The following is a 16000-nucleotide window of genomic DNA, read 5'->3' as shown; positions in this document are numbered from 1 at the left end:
CAAACACACCCAATCTAATCTCGAGTCAACCTACATTCTATTACGACAAGACGAGAACCACCGCAAGACAGTTTCGTTCGGAGAGCCTTATCTGAAACGTTTTTGTAGAAGCACTGTTTCTCTCAGCCCATGTCAACTTGTCAATCAAACTCCTTCACATCACTATCTGGACTCTTTGCTAAACTCCCCGTTGGAACTATTCTATCTAGGTGAAAGATACATCAGAGCTTATTGGGTGAACATATCTTCAAATATGCCTGACTCTAACATGAAGCATCTCACCGGAGTTTTCCGAGCAACAGACAACCATAAAGTCACGCGCAATCGAAAGCCTGTCTCATGTATGGCGTGTCAGAAACGCAAGTCGAAATGTGACCGTGGAAAGCCCTCTTGCGGTGCCTGCCACAAGCGTGGCGATCCAAGATCGTGTGTATATGGAGATGCAAATGTATTCGCAGACAAGGAAGAGATGCAACTCAAAATGGCTAAACTTGAAGAAATCGTGATGCGTCTGGCCAAGGCTTCAGAAGCTTCAAGCGTCCATCCCAGCATTGCAATGGCGGAGGATACGAACTTGCCCTCTCCGCAGGTAGTTGAAGAGGGGTCCGATGCTGCATACCACGGGGAAACATCTTGGGAGGCCGTGTTCAAGAGTATTCATGATATTCAGAGTGTTCTCAGTACGCAAGACGAGCCCGATCATCACGGCGAGCCTGAGACTCTATCTCCTGCGCCAGACATTGCAATGGGAGGAATATCCCCAATCGCTATGAGCGAGATTCTCAACAGCGTCCCGTCTCGTCAAGAAGCCGATGTTCTTATCAAAGCGTACTTCCAGGCCAAGTTCCTAGCTGTACCCTTCATTCACGAGCGTCATTTTTGGCGGCGTTATGAACTTTTCTGGGCTTGCCCTCACAATTCCAACTTCTTATGGCTGAGTATAATGTTCTCTGTTCTCAGTCTCGGTACAATGGTGTGCAAAATTCGGCAACCCCATTTCGCGCTGCTTCAAGGGCCAGGTTTCTACATACAGCGTTCTGCTCAATGTCTGGTTACGGGGGAGTATCTCAAAGCTAGACCATATTCTGTCGAGGCGCTCACACTGTATGCTCATGCGGTCAACGCCAAGAGAAAGGACTCAGAGGCTACTATATGGTCCCTCTATTCACTCGCCGTTCGGCTTGCTCAGCGTAGAGGCTATCACCTCGATGCGGCGAGAGTGTCCCCGAATATCAAACCATTTGAGGCTGAGATGAGAAGGCGGACGTGGTTCACTGTACAGACTTCAGATCTACTTTTCTCCTTCCAGCTCGGTATGCCTCCTATGGTATATCAAGAAGTCTGCGACGCCGGGCATCCTCGAAATTTATCAGACGATGACTTTGACGAGGATTCGGAAGTACCTGAGTCTCGCCCCCCAACAGATCCCACTCCCATGTTGGCATGGCAGACAAAATCTCATCTCTGCCGTTTACTACGCCGTGTCCTCCGGCATGTTCTTCGAGTCGAGTCTCCGCCTTACGAGGAAACTATGGCTCTCCAAGCTGAGTTGGAAGCATTTCACAACAGTGTCCCTGAATGTTTGCGCGTTCGCCCCATCGCCACCACTCCATTTGATATTCCGGCCTATACCATCATGCACAGATTAATCATAGAAGTGTCATATCTCAAGACAATTTGTGTCCTCCACCGGCCTTACCTTGCTGCCGAGAAGAACCAGGAAATGTACAAAGCATCTCGTGAACTCTGTCGCACTGCCGCTCTTCGGATAATCGAGATTCATCTCGAGTTTGAGCATGAGGTTCAAGAAGGAGGCCGCATGTACGAAGACCGCTTCTTGCTGTCGAGCCTGACTCTGCATGATTTTCTTGTCGCGTCTATGATTTTATGTCTGGACCTTCACGAGTCAACCGACATAACGTATGTCTTCCTCCTACCATCTCTGAGCATGACTAATTCAAGCGTAGGCCACAAAACCGAAGACAACGTACGCAGATACTAGAAAACACCTGCAAGACATGGGAAACTCGCGCGAGTCACTCCAAAGACGCACGACACGGCGCAAGGGTCATCCGAGCGATTCTAAGCCGCACCACGACACCAAGTACAACATCTGAAGCGAAGATTATGGGTATGATGAACACAGCATACTCCTACAGCGAGTCGACTTCAAGCAGTGATATCCAAGACTTTACGATGGCAGATTTTAATTACCCCAGCAACTGTGAAGAATTCTTCCCATTGAACAGTTTCTTCGGCCCTAACGATGGCTTCGAATGGGTTAGTTCTGGTTCAAACTTACGCCCTTTGACTTCCCAGTGCTCACTAACAAACAACAAGTTTTCCATCGGTCAATCCTGAGGCTGCATACACGGTCGCATACAGACACAAACACCGATGAATTACTATGGCAACCAACCAAGCACAAGAGCTGGGTCAGGATGCGAAATTGTTGTCATCGCGAATGGCCGAGGAACAGGTCGCATCTGGCGGCCACTGTTAAAAGAAGGATTCATTGCAACCTCATGATAGCTCACATTGGCTAGCTAGTGCACCGATTGGGATCATAAAGTACATCAAATAAACCTCAAGAGGCATTTAAAATTGTAAAATGCTTACATTCAATAACGTGGATGGATATCTTCCTGCAGGTCTCGACCCGGCTTGTTTATCTCTCATAAGTCGTAGCACATGCAACACGAACCGGAAACAGAAAAAACAAACACAACCATCCCAATTCATCAACACGTCCGTCGCTCCGTCTCGTCACATGAGGTTTTCTACCTCCCCATAGCGGCCCGTATTTCCGCATATTAAAACTTATGGCGCCCCCATTCAATATTTGCTTTTCCCGTCGCACTCGGCTCCCACTCCAATAGCAAATCCTTCCAATATAGTCAAAAAGACAGAGAGATAAAAGAAAAATCGGTCATAAATGCAATGCTGAGGCTTTTGAAACGCTTCGCTCCACTTGTATAAGGTTGACCGTTTTGTAACTTTACGGCCGGACAGCCATCAACAGTGCGAACTTTACACATGCGAATACACTGGGTATCGTGTCTCAAGGTGAAAAAGAAAGAAAACAGGCAACGCCAAATATAAGCATTAAGAAGCGATGCCGCGTAGGACCCTCGCGGGGTTTCCAGCTACAATGGTGAAAGGAGGAACATCCTGCTATGAGTTAGCTGTCGGCTTTTTTTTATCGACCTGTCTTTGTAAGCTTACCTTGGTGACAATTGATCCGGCACCAACAGTGCTGCCCTTGCCGATGGTCCTCCCTGGAAGAATAATGGCACCTCCGCCAATCCAGCAGTCCTGCTCGATGGTGATAGGTTTGCCCATCTGAGGTCCTTGACCGCCCTGGCGTTTCTTGGGGTCAATGGGAAGCCCTGCCGTGAAAATGCTGACATTTGGTCCAATAACACAGTTGTCGCCAATCTTGACCTCGCATACATCATTGATCGTGCAGTTGCGTCCAATGACAACGTGATGGCCAATCGTGATGTTGTAACCGTAATCGCAAATGAAGGGTGTCTCAACAGCAACATGCCTGCCTACGCGGCCAACATTGGTGACTGGGGAAGCTTCTGTGGGAGAAACTCGAACGGGATCACGAGGCTGCAGAATTTCGAGGAATAGGCGAGCACGCTCTTCGGGAGATACACCGTTAGTAGGGGGAGTGGTAAGATTGTTGAACCTCCAGCAAGCTGCAGAGCAACGCTCACGCTCCAAGCAAAGCTCCTTGTCGAAAGGATAGTAATGTCGCCCAGACAACATCTCCTCTTTTTGAGTTCGTCTCTGGGGGAACTGCGAGTGCGATAAAGCCAGCTGAGCAGCGACTTGGGCATTTGATGTCGGTGCCGGCGGGGGAGGAGCAGGACTGTTGGTCCTCGTTGGGTGAAGTATATTAATCTGTGGAAGCTGGTTCCCCAAATGGGCAGACTCCGGTTCCGTCCTGCTGAGATCGTGCAGCGGAGGCACACGCTGGTATTCCTTTGCCATCCTTTCTCCGAAGGGTGGCGGTGGTTGAGGATTTGCGCTGACTGGAGTTGGGAAAACGTTTGCAGGAGTATAAGGAAGAGCAGAGAGTTTGTTTTCCGGACTGGCCACAGACGCGCTGGGCAATGTTGATGCTGTTGGCCGGTCGTCGTCGGTCACCAAAGGGCGGCCTTGTGGGGGGTCTATGCGAAGAGCCTGGCCACGATAAGGTGGCAGGGATTCGCGCTTCACAGGTTGATTACCGTAAGGGCTTTGCTGTGGCATCCCATAAGCTCCCGGGGGGATGTACGTTGGGTCCTTAGATTCAAGGGGAACTGCAGGAGCCTTGTTGTCCGGCTTCTGCCATCCTGGCCCGCGTTGAGGTGGATAACCTGCACATACAAAACTTCCGCGAAGGCAGTTTCCACCTACCTTTCTGTCAGTTATGGATCAAATGACTTATGTAAATGACTTACACTCGGGCTTCTGCTCATCGCACTTCTTCTTGCGCTTCCGACAGGTCAGGCAACCCGTCTTGGTTCTGTTACTGAAGTTCCTCTTTCTCTTTTTTGGATCGTGCTGCAAAACCCCGTCACGCCTCTGTTCGGATCCGTATTGACCACCATATATCATGGAATGGTCATCACCTTCTGGGCTGGCATTTGAGTAGTCACCATGGTCCATCTGACCGGTGGCCCTGCGAAGCGCATCACCAATCTGCTCCTCTGTTTGGCCATGAGGAGTGGTAGCCGAATTTTGCTGTGAGTCGTAACTTCGCTCATCGCGTGCCTGATGAGAATACCAAGACTCTTTGTCTCGGTGCTCGTCGCCATAAGGACGGTAATCTCTTGAGGGGGTTCCATAAGGCTCTCGCGATTCGTGATGAGGGTGAGCGGATTCCGGTGTGTGAGCATGCACAGCATGCTCACGACGAAGTTCAACAGAATCAGACCGCTTTCGCTTGTGAGACCCTTCTACATCAGGATAACCGGGTGACTGGAACGGTGGTCGATCCGAACTTTGGCTGGGAATTTGATTTGATGAAACTTCTGGTGTAGGTGGAGGCTGAGATGTCGATGTGCTAAGTGCGCGCTCATCCATGGCTGGCTTCTCTATCGTCACAGTAGGCGGATCTGTAGTCCTGGGTGAGCCCCCATTAAGGGCGGTAAAAGTTGACATTATAGACCGACTCGCCGATGGTGCACAGCACAACGGAACAAGTGAGTCGTAAGGGACGCCAAGAGGCCACACAGCCAAGCCTAGAAGCCTGCAAACTCAGAGCAGTTTCCCCAGAACGTGGAAACGAGGCGCAATTGGAGTCACTCCGGACGTTCCGCAGGTGGCCGTGAAAGCCGCGAGGCTGGGGGCTGGACTCGCTGAACAATATATAACTGACTGAAGTGCCTGTTGATTAATGATGATGGTGTCGCTGAGATCGGGCCAGCTGAAGCAAACTGGGTGGCCTTGGAGAAAGCAGCAGGCTCAGACGAACGGGCTCAGTCGAATATCCACCAAAACAAGTAAATTGATCAACAGTCAGTCCTTGCCGTTACAATTCTATGATCCAAAATTGAGGCCGTACGTGGCGGAAAGTAATTTGTGATTGGGATTGAATGACGCTGAGATTGGAAGTTAAAGAAGTCGAATTTGGGTAAGGTGATTTGATCCAGTGGTCGTCGAGAGAAGGCGAGATGAAGACAGTAGCCAGACTGATTTCTCTTTCTAATTTGGGCTTGAGACCGAGATTGAACTTGGCAGCTATAACCAAGGTAACGAGCGTGAATCAACGGAGTTAGTGGCCTGAAAGCCTTTTCGACATGTGCGCTCGCAGATAAAAGATAAGGTTGAAAGCGTACTTGCTCCAAGAGTATCCGTTGCGAAAGGTCGGGTGGTTGAGGTTTGGAAATGACGAGAGTCACGGCGCTTGGGGCGTCGGTAGGTTTTTGACGCGCGATTAACACTTGAAGAGCGTCTGTAATCGGCGAAAAAAAAAAAACCTGGCTGGGGGTGTTCGTGGCGGGGAGCTCAGATCAGTCAGGCCTGGGCTGGCGGGACGGGAGAGAGAGGGAGGGAGGGAGGGAGGGAGGGGGGTCCTTGGAATTAGGTGGAGGGGAGGGGAAGTGTCGAAGTCAAAAAAGACTGAACGATGAAGGGGGAAGAGGAAGAGGAAGAGGAAGAGAAGGATCGAGACTAGAATGAGATCCAAGATGAAGTGAGGGTGTGGGAACCTGGGTAGGATATGATAGAGAGGGAGAGTGCAGGGTCTCTAGAGTTAGAGGAGCCAGCAACACGAGGAGACGAAAGCTAGAATAGAAGCCAGGCTCAAGTCGAAGTCATGTCAAGTCAAGTCAAGCTAAAGAGAGACGGCGGCAATGACAGGGACATTAAACGGTGACTGGCAGTCTTGGGAGCATGGCCAGACAAGTAAGGGACAATCAGACAGACAGATTCAATTTAGATTCGAGTAACACTAGAAGCCCAAATTTGTTTCATCTCGTGTTAGCCACCTCGATCAATTCATCACTAAAGAAGAGGATAGCAGGTCAACTCTGTTGAATTGAGGTTATGTGAATTGAAGTGCAGCGAGGTAACTTGGGAGAGCCTTGTGGAGTTTGAGACTCGAAACAGAACTTTCGCTGTAAGAAGAAAAAGCACAACATCTCACACCTCCAATCCTCACACCTCACCTTCACTAATTAGGGGGTGGATGAATCAAGAGACTGGGGGCCAGGGGGACCCTTGGACGTGGAAATGGACCCACGAAGAAGAGTGGAGGAGACGTGGGAGGGCAAGCTAAGTTACAGTAGCCGGGGCGCGCGGTTGGTAGTAGTGTATGTATTGTTAGCCTTTCAGTGTTGGTGCTTGGTGCTGGTGCTTTGTGGCCTCGTGCTGCTGGTGATTGATGGACTTTGATGGTGGTCGTATAGCAGGATAGATTCCAACAGCCACTTGAACTAAAAACTACAGTGATGTGCAGTATCCTTCATCCACGCGCTCATCATTTGGCTAGTCTTTTAGCGAACGAGTGGATGGAGCAGGTTTCAGTGCGTGTTTGCTTTCGATGCGGCTAACATGATCTCCAGTATGATGAGGATGGTAGGGTTTGGAACATGTTTTTGCATCCATGTCAAGGCGCAACTGAGAGGCAGACAGCCAGCACTTCTCCTTTCTAGCCAAAACATCATAAAACTCGTATCTACCAACAAAGCCATTCTTTAAAAACACCAATCATCCATATCTTCTTTGTGTGCTCGAGTTTCCAACCCCAAGAGCACTTCTCCGAGGTCGCGGCGGCGTGGCGCTTCGTACGGCGTCACTCGCCTACTGGGTGCGGTCGGCATCGGGTACCTCGTCAATGAGATCTCCCTCAAGTACCTACAGCCCCAAAGGTACCTGCGCCGGAACTGCAGAGTACGGTAAAGTGCGTACCCTGGCCTGTCGCGGAGGGATGGCTCTGCTCGCCTCAAAGGGTCTGAGCAACCTCAACCTCATTCTCAACCTCGAATTCAGCCCGATACGCAATGCTATCCCCAATTGTGATCGGGCATATCACGTCACTACCCGGTCGAGGTCGATCCTCCTGGCAAATCAATTAATGCCTCCCTCACCCAGAATTAGATGGAGTTTTTTATGATGGATCCAAATGTTGGAAAACCATCTCCAGCCATAACCCTGGAGGAGACAGGCCCGTACTCTATCTGTCTGTCCGTCCATCCATCCATATCAATCAACACACGTAGTAAGGCCATGAGTACGGAATCTCTCCGTCCTCAAATACCACCGTGCTTTCCGATCAACTATTTGCACTTCCTGTTTCATTTTTCATTGCAACTGGTATTATCGCTTACGTTGGCGTTTCGCTTGCATGTATGCAGAGCGTTCAGCATCCTCAGCGTCCGCCCTTTCATTTCCTTCTCATCAACTCAACTCTCGCACTGCACTTTTCTCGCATTATTGAACCTTCTGGCGCGCTCACACTTCACTGGGCGCTTTTCAACTGTCGCCATGGGCCGCGCGACTGGCTGAGTGACGACGGCGCCGCCCTCGACCGCCCAGAGACTAGAGTCGAGAAGTGACAAGGGCCGCTAACGGACTCCTCTACGCTTAGTACGGTGTGTGTTTAGCCAGACACCCTCGGGTGCGGATCAAGGACCGCACCGCGCGTTGCTCTGCCGCGGTCTTTCTTCAGGTTGGGCGGCTTTGAAAAGCGAACTTCGCAATATCGTACCTCTAGGATAGCATAAACACGAACAATGCCGATTTGTTTAAGCGCATTAGACGAGATAAAGTCAAGGGCCCATGGCACAAATGGAAGATGACTATTACATGTCATTCGAAATTTGAATCAATCGTTCTGAGAGTTATCCCCGAATCTACTTCTAGGATAAGGTAATTTAGTAAGTACCTTACCTAGGGAGGTAGTTAGTTGTTGGTCGTTTCAATTGTCTGAGTCATCTCGTCTATCTCACGCGCGACAATGATAATATTCAGAAGACTGTGCCGCGAGCACCCATCCACTGCCACTGCACATCAATCACCTAAATCTACGCCTCTTGGCATGACACTCCACTTCGCGATGTGCCTTTCACAAGCTTTTCTTCCCGCTCCATTATCATCATCACCACCCATAACACTGTCGGCGCCGCCGCCAAATCCTAGCCCTTGAGTTCAAAACAAGGAATGCCATCCGCTGCCGGCCGATCTTTGACAGAAGCACTTCACCTCACCTCACCTCAAAAGGATACGCACGACTCGGTAACAGCAGTCCAGTCAGATGCCTCCTACGCGGCAACGACCCCAAGCGTGTACAGTACCCGCACCAGGATCGCCCTTGGGGTAATACTCCCGGATCCAATGGGCGACCCTTGTATACCTCCAAAGAAATCAACTCCAGAGAGAAATAGGGATGCAAGCCTAGCAAGATAAAACTTCGTGTTGGACTCCTGTAATCCTGTAACTGACGCCAACCTAGTCGCGCGACTCTCCAAACAAGCCTAGCCGAGCAAACTAGAGCTGCTGACTGTCTTCCTAAATCCTTCGTACCCACAGGAGCTGTCCTTTCGCGCATATCATTGATTTTCTTCTGATGTAATCTCGCTTTCTTGACGAGTTCTATTATATCAGATATCTATATGAGTGCTATACCTTCGAGTACTTTTCTGGGAAAACATAGACCAGCTTCTTCATCCACAAGTCAAGCATTCAAGAACAGAGCCACCTATTCGAGGTGGGAGATCCATGCTATCGCCAATATCATTCCAGCAACACAGCCATAAGATGCAGAATTGCTGACGAAGCCATATATGATGCCTTACCAAAGTACGCATATTGTGCCTGGAGATGAGTCTAAGTATTCTCACTATATATTTACTCAAGAATAATCGCAAGAGATTTCGCGTAGTCAAGCTTGGCGTGATCTTATTTCTCTACCTTAGTTGATTCTACTATGCTCTCGCTAAAGCTGAACTACAGAGCAGAAGGTAAGTTAACCTTTTGCGAACTTCCATACAAATTTCCTACGTGGTAGGAGCTGGCACCTGCTTTTCTCGTACAATCTCAAAACGACGACGAACTGCCAACCTAACTGGGAAACACCGCTAGTACTCTTGAAGTTAGCCCTGGAAACCTGACCTAACGGGCCTCTTCCCTGCGGTACGGTTGGGTGGAGAATATCGGCGCCCCGCTCGCTCTTGCCGCGGCACTGGCAACCACACCGGCTGCTACTCCACTCCTCTTCCAACTGAATCTCAGCTTCAATCCAGCAACTGTAAAAGTCAAGGTTGTCGCTATACCACGTCTTTCCAGTCTCTTGAATCTATTAAGGGCTTGCTTGTCCTCTCTTATTGCTAGGTTCGCCTGACGAGAGATCAGAGAGGCCTTACACATCACTGGACTTTTGAACAACACCGGCTTCGAAAAGCGAACTGTGTCTCCTGAGCCAACCACAAATCTTTATCCTACCGTCCACCGCATGTCGGCGGATGTGGTGTCGGGACTCTGCGCCTCCTCGCCCCAGTAGCCAATCAGCAGCTTCTATCAGGAACCAGATGAGGGCATTTGCAAGGATGTGGCTGTCCAGGCACCTTAGGCGAGACAGAACCATTAACGCCGCGTCTAACACGCTAAGACCTGTCTCGTGCGGTCAATCGCTGCCGTCCGCGGCTGTGCCAGGACTTGGCCCAGTCTTCAATTCACCGGCAGACTTTGGACACCCTCAACCCGTGTGAGCCGATTGATGCTTGGGAATGACATGCGCGAGCCTGACAGTTTTCTATATGCTATAATCTATTTACCGAGACGCGCAATAACAGTTCGAACGTACGTATGTGTTATAGGATATGCCAGTATCGTATCCCAGCTCGTTCCTGGCATAATTGAGGCTGGTCCTGCGTCTAGCTCAAATCACTTCGAGAGTTGATACATTTGTGTGGGGAGGTTGGAGGTCACCCTTGTTCGGCGGCCTCATCCAACACTCATAACCCTATTTGATACTGGGGCCTTTCCTGAATATCTAAGAGAGTTGCTCAGCTGGATATTGTACGCCCGTATTTTGTCAGCGATGAGTGGCCACGCAACTTGATTCCGACCCAACTGAAGCAGCACCAAAAATATATTAAGCGCAAAAGGTTACCGACATGCATCCCTCAAAACAGCCCATTCTTGGAAAACATGCTCAGTCTCAGCTGGTGAGCCAGCATGGGCCCTGGACTCTGTCACATTTCAATGCCTGCGTGCCGTTAGTTGACTTCGAATGCCTGGTCACATTTCACGTCATGGTAAACGGCAGAACGCCCCAGACTAAAAGAATTTGATTGGCTCATCGATTGCCGATGTTCCTATTCTTGTCTTTGTTGCTCTCCGCCAACAGAACATCATTGACCAACAAAGCTAAGTATTTGACACTCCCTGCCCGACCTTTCGCTACATGCATCACATTTCGCTTGGGGCCAGATCTAAATCAGTGCTTGCCACGCCTCAGTCTAGCTGCAGTATCTAACTCACCTATTGTGCGTTTTGACTCCTGTGCCACCAATGGCTAGGGACGCTATCAGCTATTCCTTGTTCACTGTGATGGAAACAAGCCGGCTCCTACCTGTGATTGGCTCATTATTGAAGACAAGGGGTTGGCCCGTCGTGACTAAAATTGTCACAGCAGATAGCTAATGCCCCAAGAACGGAATAATGGGATTTTAGCGCCTCTATCTCCAAACCCATGGCCAAGCAGGTAATAGCCAGGTCTATATTACTGCACTCTGTCTTCTCGTAGGCACACCGCCGTGTTGGTTGCGACCTCACGACAGCGGTGCTGCAACTTTCGGAATGAAAGCGCGGGGAAGCAGAGGGCTGATTCTGGCAGCGGATTCCACTCACTTCATCCCATTGACAAGGGGTTTTGGCAAACCTCCGACAATCAGCAAGGGTGTTCACTCCAGGTCACATTTTCGTGAAGTTTCTCTCGTGATGAGAAACAGTTTCGAGGTAATTCATCCAATCTGATCCGTGATCAGAGCAGGCCGGCAACAGTCAAATAGCATCTCGACATGCGGAGGTCCAGTGATTGATCAGCACGATAGGCCAAAGAGCATTGCATGGCAAAAATAACTCCGTCAGCGGGTCCGAATACTACCCTTGTGGGTAATATACTCAACCTGTGACTGGAAAGATAGCATTGTAGGCGATCATTGCATGTTATACGGCATGTTCGCTTCATTTATGTAATCAGCACGGAATATAGCGAGCACTGGGGCTGTTCTCGTTGCGAATGTGCTTCTGAAGGCTGCCGAAGTGTAGTCGACTGCCGAGTTGCATCCTAGTCTATCAACACTGCCCAAGTAAGAGATTACTTCTGAGCTACGGGTCAAATTTTAGGAAAACTGACCCTGGCTATTGGTTTCAAGATGTCCCTCCTTTCTATGCTTAGGCGCTTTGTTCTTTTGACACAAACGTCCTCGAAAGTGCCGCCGGCGTCCGCGGAAGATGTGCAATTGAAGTAACTATCATGATCAAGCGTGGCGTGATTGAGTGTACACGTTGGAGCCAAGCCGCAAACAGTCAACGGCATACTATGAGATCCCGGAAGGCCAACAAGGCGAAGCCAAACCCTTCATGTAATGCTTTGCCTAGTTTATGGATAGCCTTGAATGGTTTGTTAGCGATGGGATTGTTGGATGGGATGTGGCCTTCGTATGATGCCTTATCTTGAAATATGCCACTATCGTGCACCGAATACTGTCTTCTGTGTTGTCCTTCATAGCATTACGCCGCGGTGGCGCATATGAAGTGAGATGCATGATGTTGGCCGATGGCGCACTGAATAGCACACACTACTGTTCTCGCCTCATATCCGAATGCATCGATTTATCCCTGTTGGAAAGGCATGGATGGAGAAAGGAGACAACACTCAGTAAGATGTCGAGGCCACCCTCACTCCAAGAAAACCCTCGGACTAACGCTGATGTTGTTCTGTCTTCTTGTCTCTTCTCGACTTGATACGTGGGCGTGCATGAGCGCCATCATGAGTGTAGAGGCACGTACATCAGCCCTATAATACCTCTGAACTATATGTTCAAATTCCCTGGGTCTTCCGTACTTATCGGAGACCCTGCTTCCAGGACAGGTTGCACCATGAGGAACAGGCGTATATTTCAGCAGCCAATCATGTGTTGCGTAGATGGATGCTGAAGACGTCACTCAAGGAGCCTCAACACCATGAAGCAAGTCTTGAACCATTTAATATATCCCGACAAGTGCACTTCTAATTATACAACACTTGTTTCATCTAAAAATATATTGACAACGATTCTGTGCTAACTGCACGTGCTCAGTATCCAATAATGCTTCTTACGTCCACAGCTAGCCGCCAGCTAAGCGCCAGCCTTGCGTCGCATCCTATCTCGCAGCTTTCCAGAATCACCAAGATCTTGGCGCTTAGCAAGGGTCAATCTAATCTTAGATCAGATATTTTGATGCGAATCATCAAACCTGCATGTTGGGATGCCACGAGTTGAGTCTATTCTTGGACCATAGACGCCGACCACAACATGCAGCATGCGAGAATAGTACTGGGCGTCTCGCCCGAGATGACTTCATCTTTCGCAAGCGCTGGCCTTTGTTCAACGAGGTTCCTGTGATCTAGAGGCCATGCACACTCTCCTTTTCAGGAGACACGCCCCATCATCATCATCTATTTGTCTCCGGCGCCAAAGAACCAGGTTGCAGAAGAGCGGCAGCACTATCTCAGTCGATCTGAGCCACTCGATTGGCGCTCCTGGGCCCGTTTAGGCAAGTCGAGGGTCGACAGCAAGCAAGTTGTATGTAAGTCATGCGGGCCCGAGGCATTGGATGGCCTACACGCCCTAGTCGTTCATGTATCTGCTCTAGGGGTCGTCTTTTACCAGGGACACGGGTCGCTTTCCAGGGAGCTGGAGATATAATTATAGGAACATGTTGCTAAATTAGGATGCAGCCTCACTGTAGCCGCCGATGAGCTGCATGTTTTTCAACACAACCTCATTCCTACTGTTTATCATGTTTCCTAGCGCCCATTGTGTCCCTCGCAGTATGCTTTAATGGCGCGGATCCCTGGCCGTTTCAAGTCTGTCCTTTGAAGGAGCACTTATTTGCAAACACAATGTGTAGTTGCAATATCATTCCTGCCCCACGTGGTCGAGACGCCCATATGCCCACACCCCAGGTTCTTCCTCAAAAGATGCACGCTGGACTATGGGTTATGCAATGTCTTGAACAGTCACACAGCTTAGCTCCACCGGCGGCGCTTCACCACAGCAAAGATATGTTGAAGGGATGGTTTGTATGACGTCCTAGCCTCTAGATATCTCCCTTTTCAGGTACACATCCAAAATTAGGTGCAACCCTGTCTCGCCGGAACCCCTTGTCCACGGTATGACATATCTCAAACCAACAACTGCCGGTCCTGGCAGATCTAGCCATCAGGTCGGTGCAAAGATGCCTGTGTTCCTGCAGGAACGTTAGCTGCAGCAGGTCGCGTGCAGCAAGTCACTGGCGCGTAGAGCTATGTACCGTGGTACTTCGAGGATACATGTACATTGCCCTACTTCTTCTGTCTTTTATTGCTCTTGTCGCTGACACTACTCAGAACGCTGGCACTTCTCTTGTGCGCAGCACCGCTACTACCAGGACGCCCGTTCTTGTCGATTTCATTGAGCAGTCCTGTTTCCTTGCTCGAGGCATCCGAGGCCTCAATAGTAGGGGCTGCTATTTCTGAGGCATCCTTGTTTGCATCTCCAGGTGCAGATGTGGCGTCGCCATCTGCTTTCCCGGTGGTCGCTCCAGTAGCAGCTCCTGCCTCTGAGTTGTTGCCGGTCCCTGTGTCCTGGTCTGCTTTGTCCTTTTCGACTGTGGAGTCAGATTCAGGGGGGGCCATAGCCTTTTCCCGTTCTGCTTTTTTGGCCTGTTCAACCTTGATCTCGGCATCAAGCTTGTCCGATACCTTGCGGGCATCAAGCAGACTATTGACAGCCGCAAGGAGCTGTTCGTACTGATGTGTCGTAGCCGCGGTGGGCATGGCAAGTTTGTTGGGCACGTCCAGTTCGTTGAGAACATTTGTGATGCGGTTCTGTTGTTGATTAGACTTGTGTGAGAACAGCTTATTGATTCTCTCGGTTCGGAAAGTCGGCCCAGAGCCCAATCGATCATGATGTGTCACACCGTACAATAGCTCCTCCTGTGTCGAAAGCTTACGGCGCTCCTGTTGTTGCTGTGGCTGACCCTTTTTGTTGTTCGAAGCTGTTGGTGTAGCGGCAGGTCCAGTAGAATCACGAGGCCCTGTGGACGCAGCTGTGCTTTCCCGTCTCCCAGCTTCTTGCGCCGCAGCGGCGGCGGTAGCGGCGGTAGATGCAGCAGCCGCTGTTTGCGGTGGTGCGGTGCCAGAAGGGCTGGTACCATCGCCAGGCATCAACGACTTGCGCTTCTTGGACTTGTCAGCGGTCATTAGGTTTTGAAGAAGGTTCTGCAAGCCAGCAGAAGATTTGAAGGCATTGATGTCAGTGTCCGCTCGAGGATAATCGAGGCGATTATACAACTCGCGACGCTCTTCGTTGAATCGCTCACTACGTGCCAGAATACGCTTAATCTCCAGCAATAGCGATTCCTCTTCACGAGCTTCTTCGCGCGACCGGGTCAAGGCGTTGAGCGCAAACTCCTTTCTTAATTTCTCCTGCTGCGGATTGAAATGCGCCATGAGTTCATGCAGAGAGAATTCAGGCTGCGTCATGTACTGCACAGGCTTTTGCGCTGCCATCATCTTGGAAGCGACTTCGTAGTATCTTGCTTTGAGGTCTTCCAGAGAACGTGGCCGTGTTGCTGGAACGATGGCCTTACTCTCATCACCGTCGGCATCAGCCTCTCCGTTCGTCGCGGGAGGATTCCATTCGTAGCGGTCCCAGATCAGAGGCCATCGAAGGTCAAAGTCGCGCGCCAACTCGAGCAAGTAATCCGTTTCCTCCTTGGTCCAGTCATTGTGTTGTAATGACTGCTGGTACTGGCCTTCGCTATACTGCGGGACTGAAACCTGCACGTTGTACTTTGCAAACGCAGAATCCTCCGTTCCATCTCTGGATAGTTGTGGCTGTTCTCCTTGACTCGTCTGTTCCGGTGATACGTCGCTACCATCTTGCTTCTCATCCTTCCTCCTCCAGTGCCGCAAAGTGAAATCTGAATCGCTACGCGCCGAGTTTTTGAACGATCGCATCTCCCATCTCGCTGCAGGTTTGCGACTTGCAAAGCGTCGCTTCTTGAAATGTGTAACTTCAGGGACAATAGCAATGGGGTTGTCGCCCCCAAGATTGTGTACCTCACGAGCCAAACCCTTCAAGTTTGGCCTTGGTGCAGCAATCTTTTGCTTCTTGCTCGGCCTCAGACCTGATACGCCATCACCCAGGTTTAGCACATCGCGAACGTCGGAAGAGGTCATCGTGGAAGTTTGTCGTGGAGGTAAATTGTCGAAAAGAAAGAAGGACAAGTGTAACCGGTCCAATAATCC

General features: G+C 50.1%; 2 protein-coding genes across 2 annotated transcripts; one reads left to right on the top strand and one right to left on the bottom strand.

Annotated features, from left to right (window-relative positions):
- Nucleotides 1-44: 44 nt before the first annotated feature.
- Nucleotides 45-2529, top strand: FOBCDRAFT_183045 (uncharacterized protein; the record flags this gene model as incomplete). Its single annotated transcript, XM_059608584.1, has 3 exons — nucleotides 45-1920; nucleotides 1968-2280; nucleotides 2386-2529. The coding sequence occupies exons 1-3, from the start codon at nucleotides 254-256 to the stop codon at nucleotides 2527-2529; spliced, it is 2124 nt and encodes a 707-aa protein (XP_059464927.1). The 5' UTR covers nucleotides 45-253.
- Nucleotides 2530-14050: 11521 nt separating this feature from the next.
- On the bottom strand, nucleotides 14051-15931 carry FOBCDRAFT_274197 (uncharacterized protein; the record flags this gene model as incomplete). The annotated part of the gene is made up of 1 exon (XM_054704646.1): nucleotides 14051-15931. The coding sequence occupies one exon, from the start codon at nucleotides 15929-15931 to the stop codon at nucleotides 14051-14053; it is 1881 nt and encodes a 626-aa protein (XP_054560621.1).
- Between the last annotated feature and the right edge of the window lie 69 nt (nucleotides 15932-16000).

The sequence above is a fragment of the Fusarium oxysporum genome, chromosome V (assembly GCF_013085055.1).
Source record: "Fusarium oxysporum Fo47 chromosome V, complete sequence".
NCBI classification, from domain to species: Eukaryota; Fungi; Ascomycota; class Sordariomycetes; order Hypocreales; family Nectriaceae; genus Fusarium; species Fusarium oxysporum.
The sequence above is the reverse complement of the archived record's forward strand: the minus strand, read 5'-3'. Positions and strand labels throughout refer to the sequence as shown.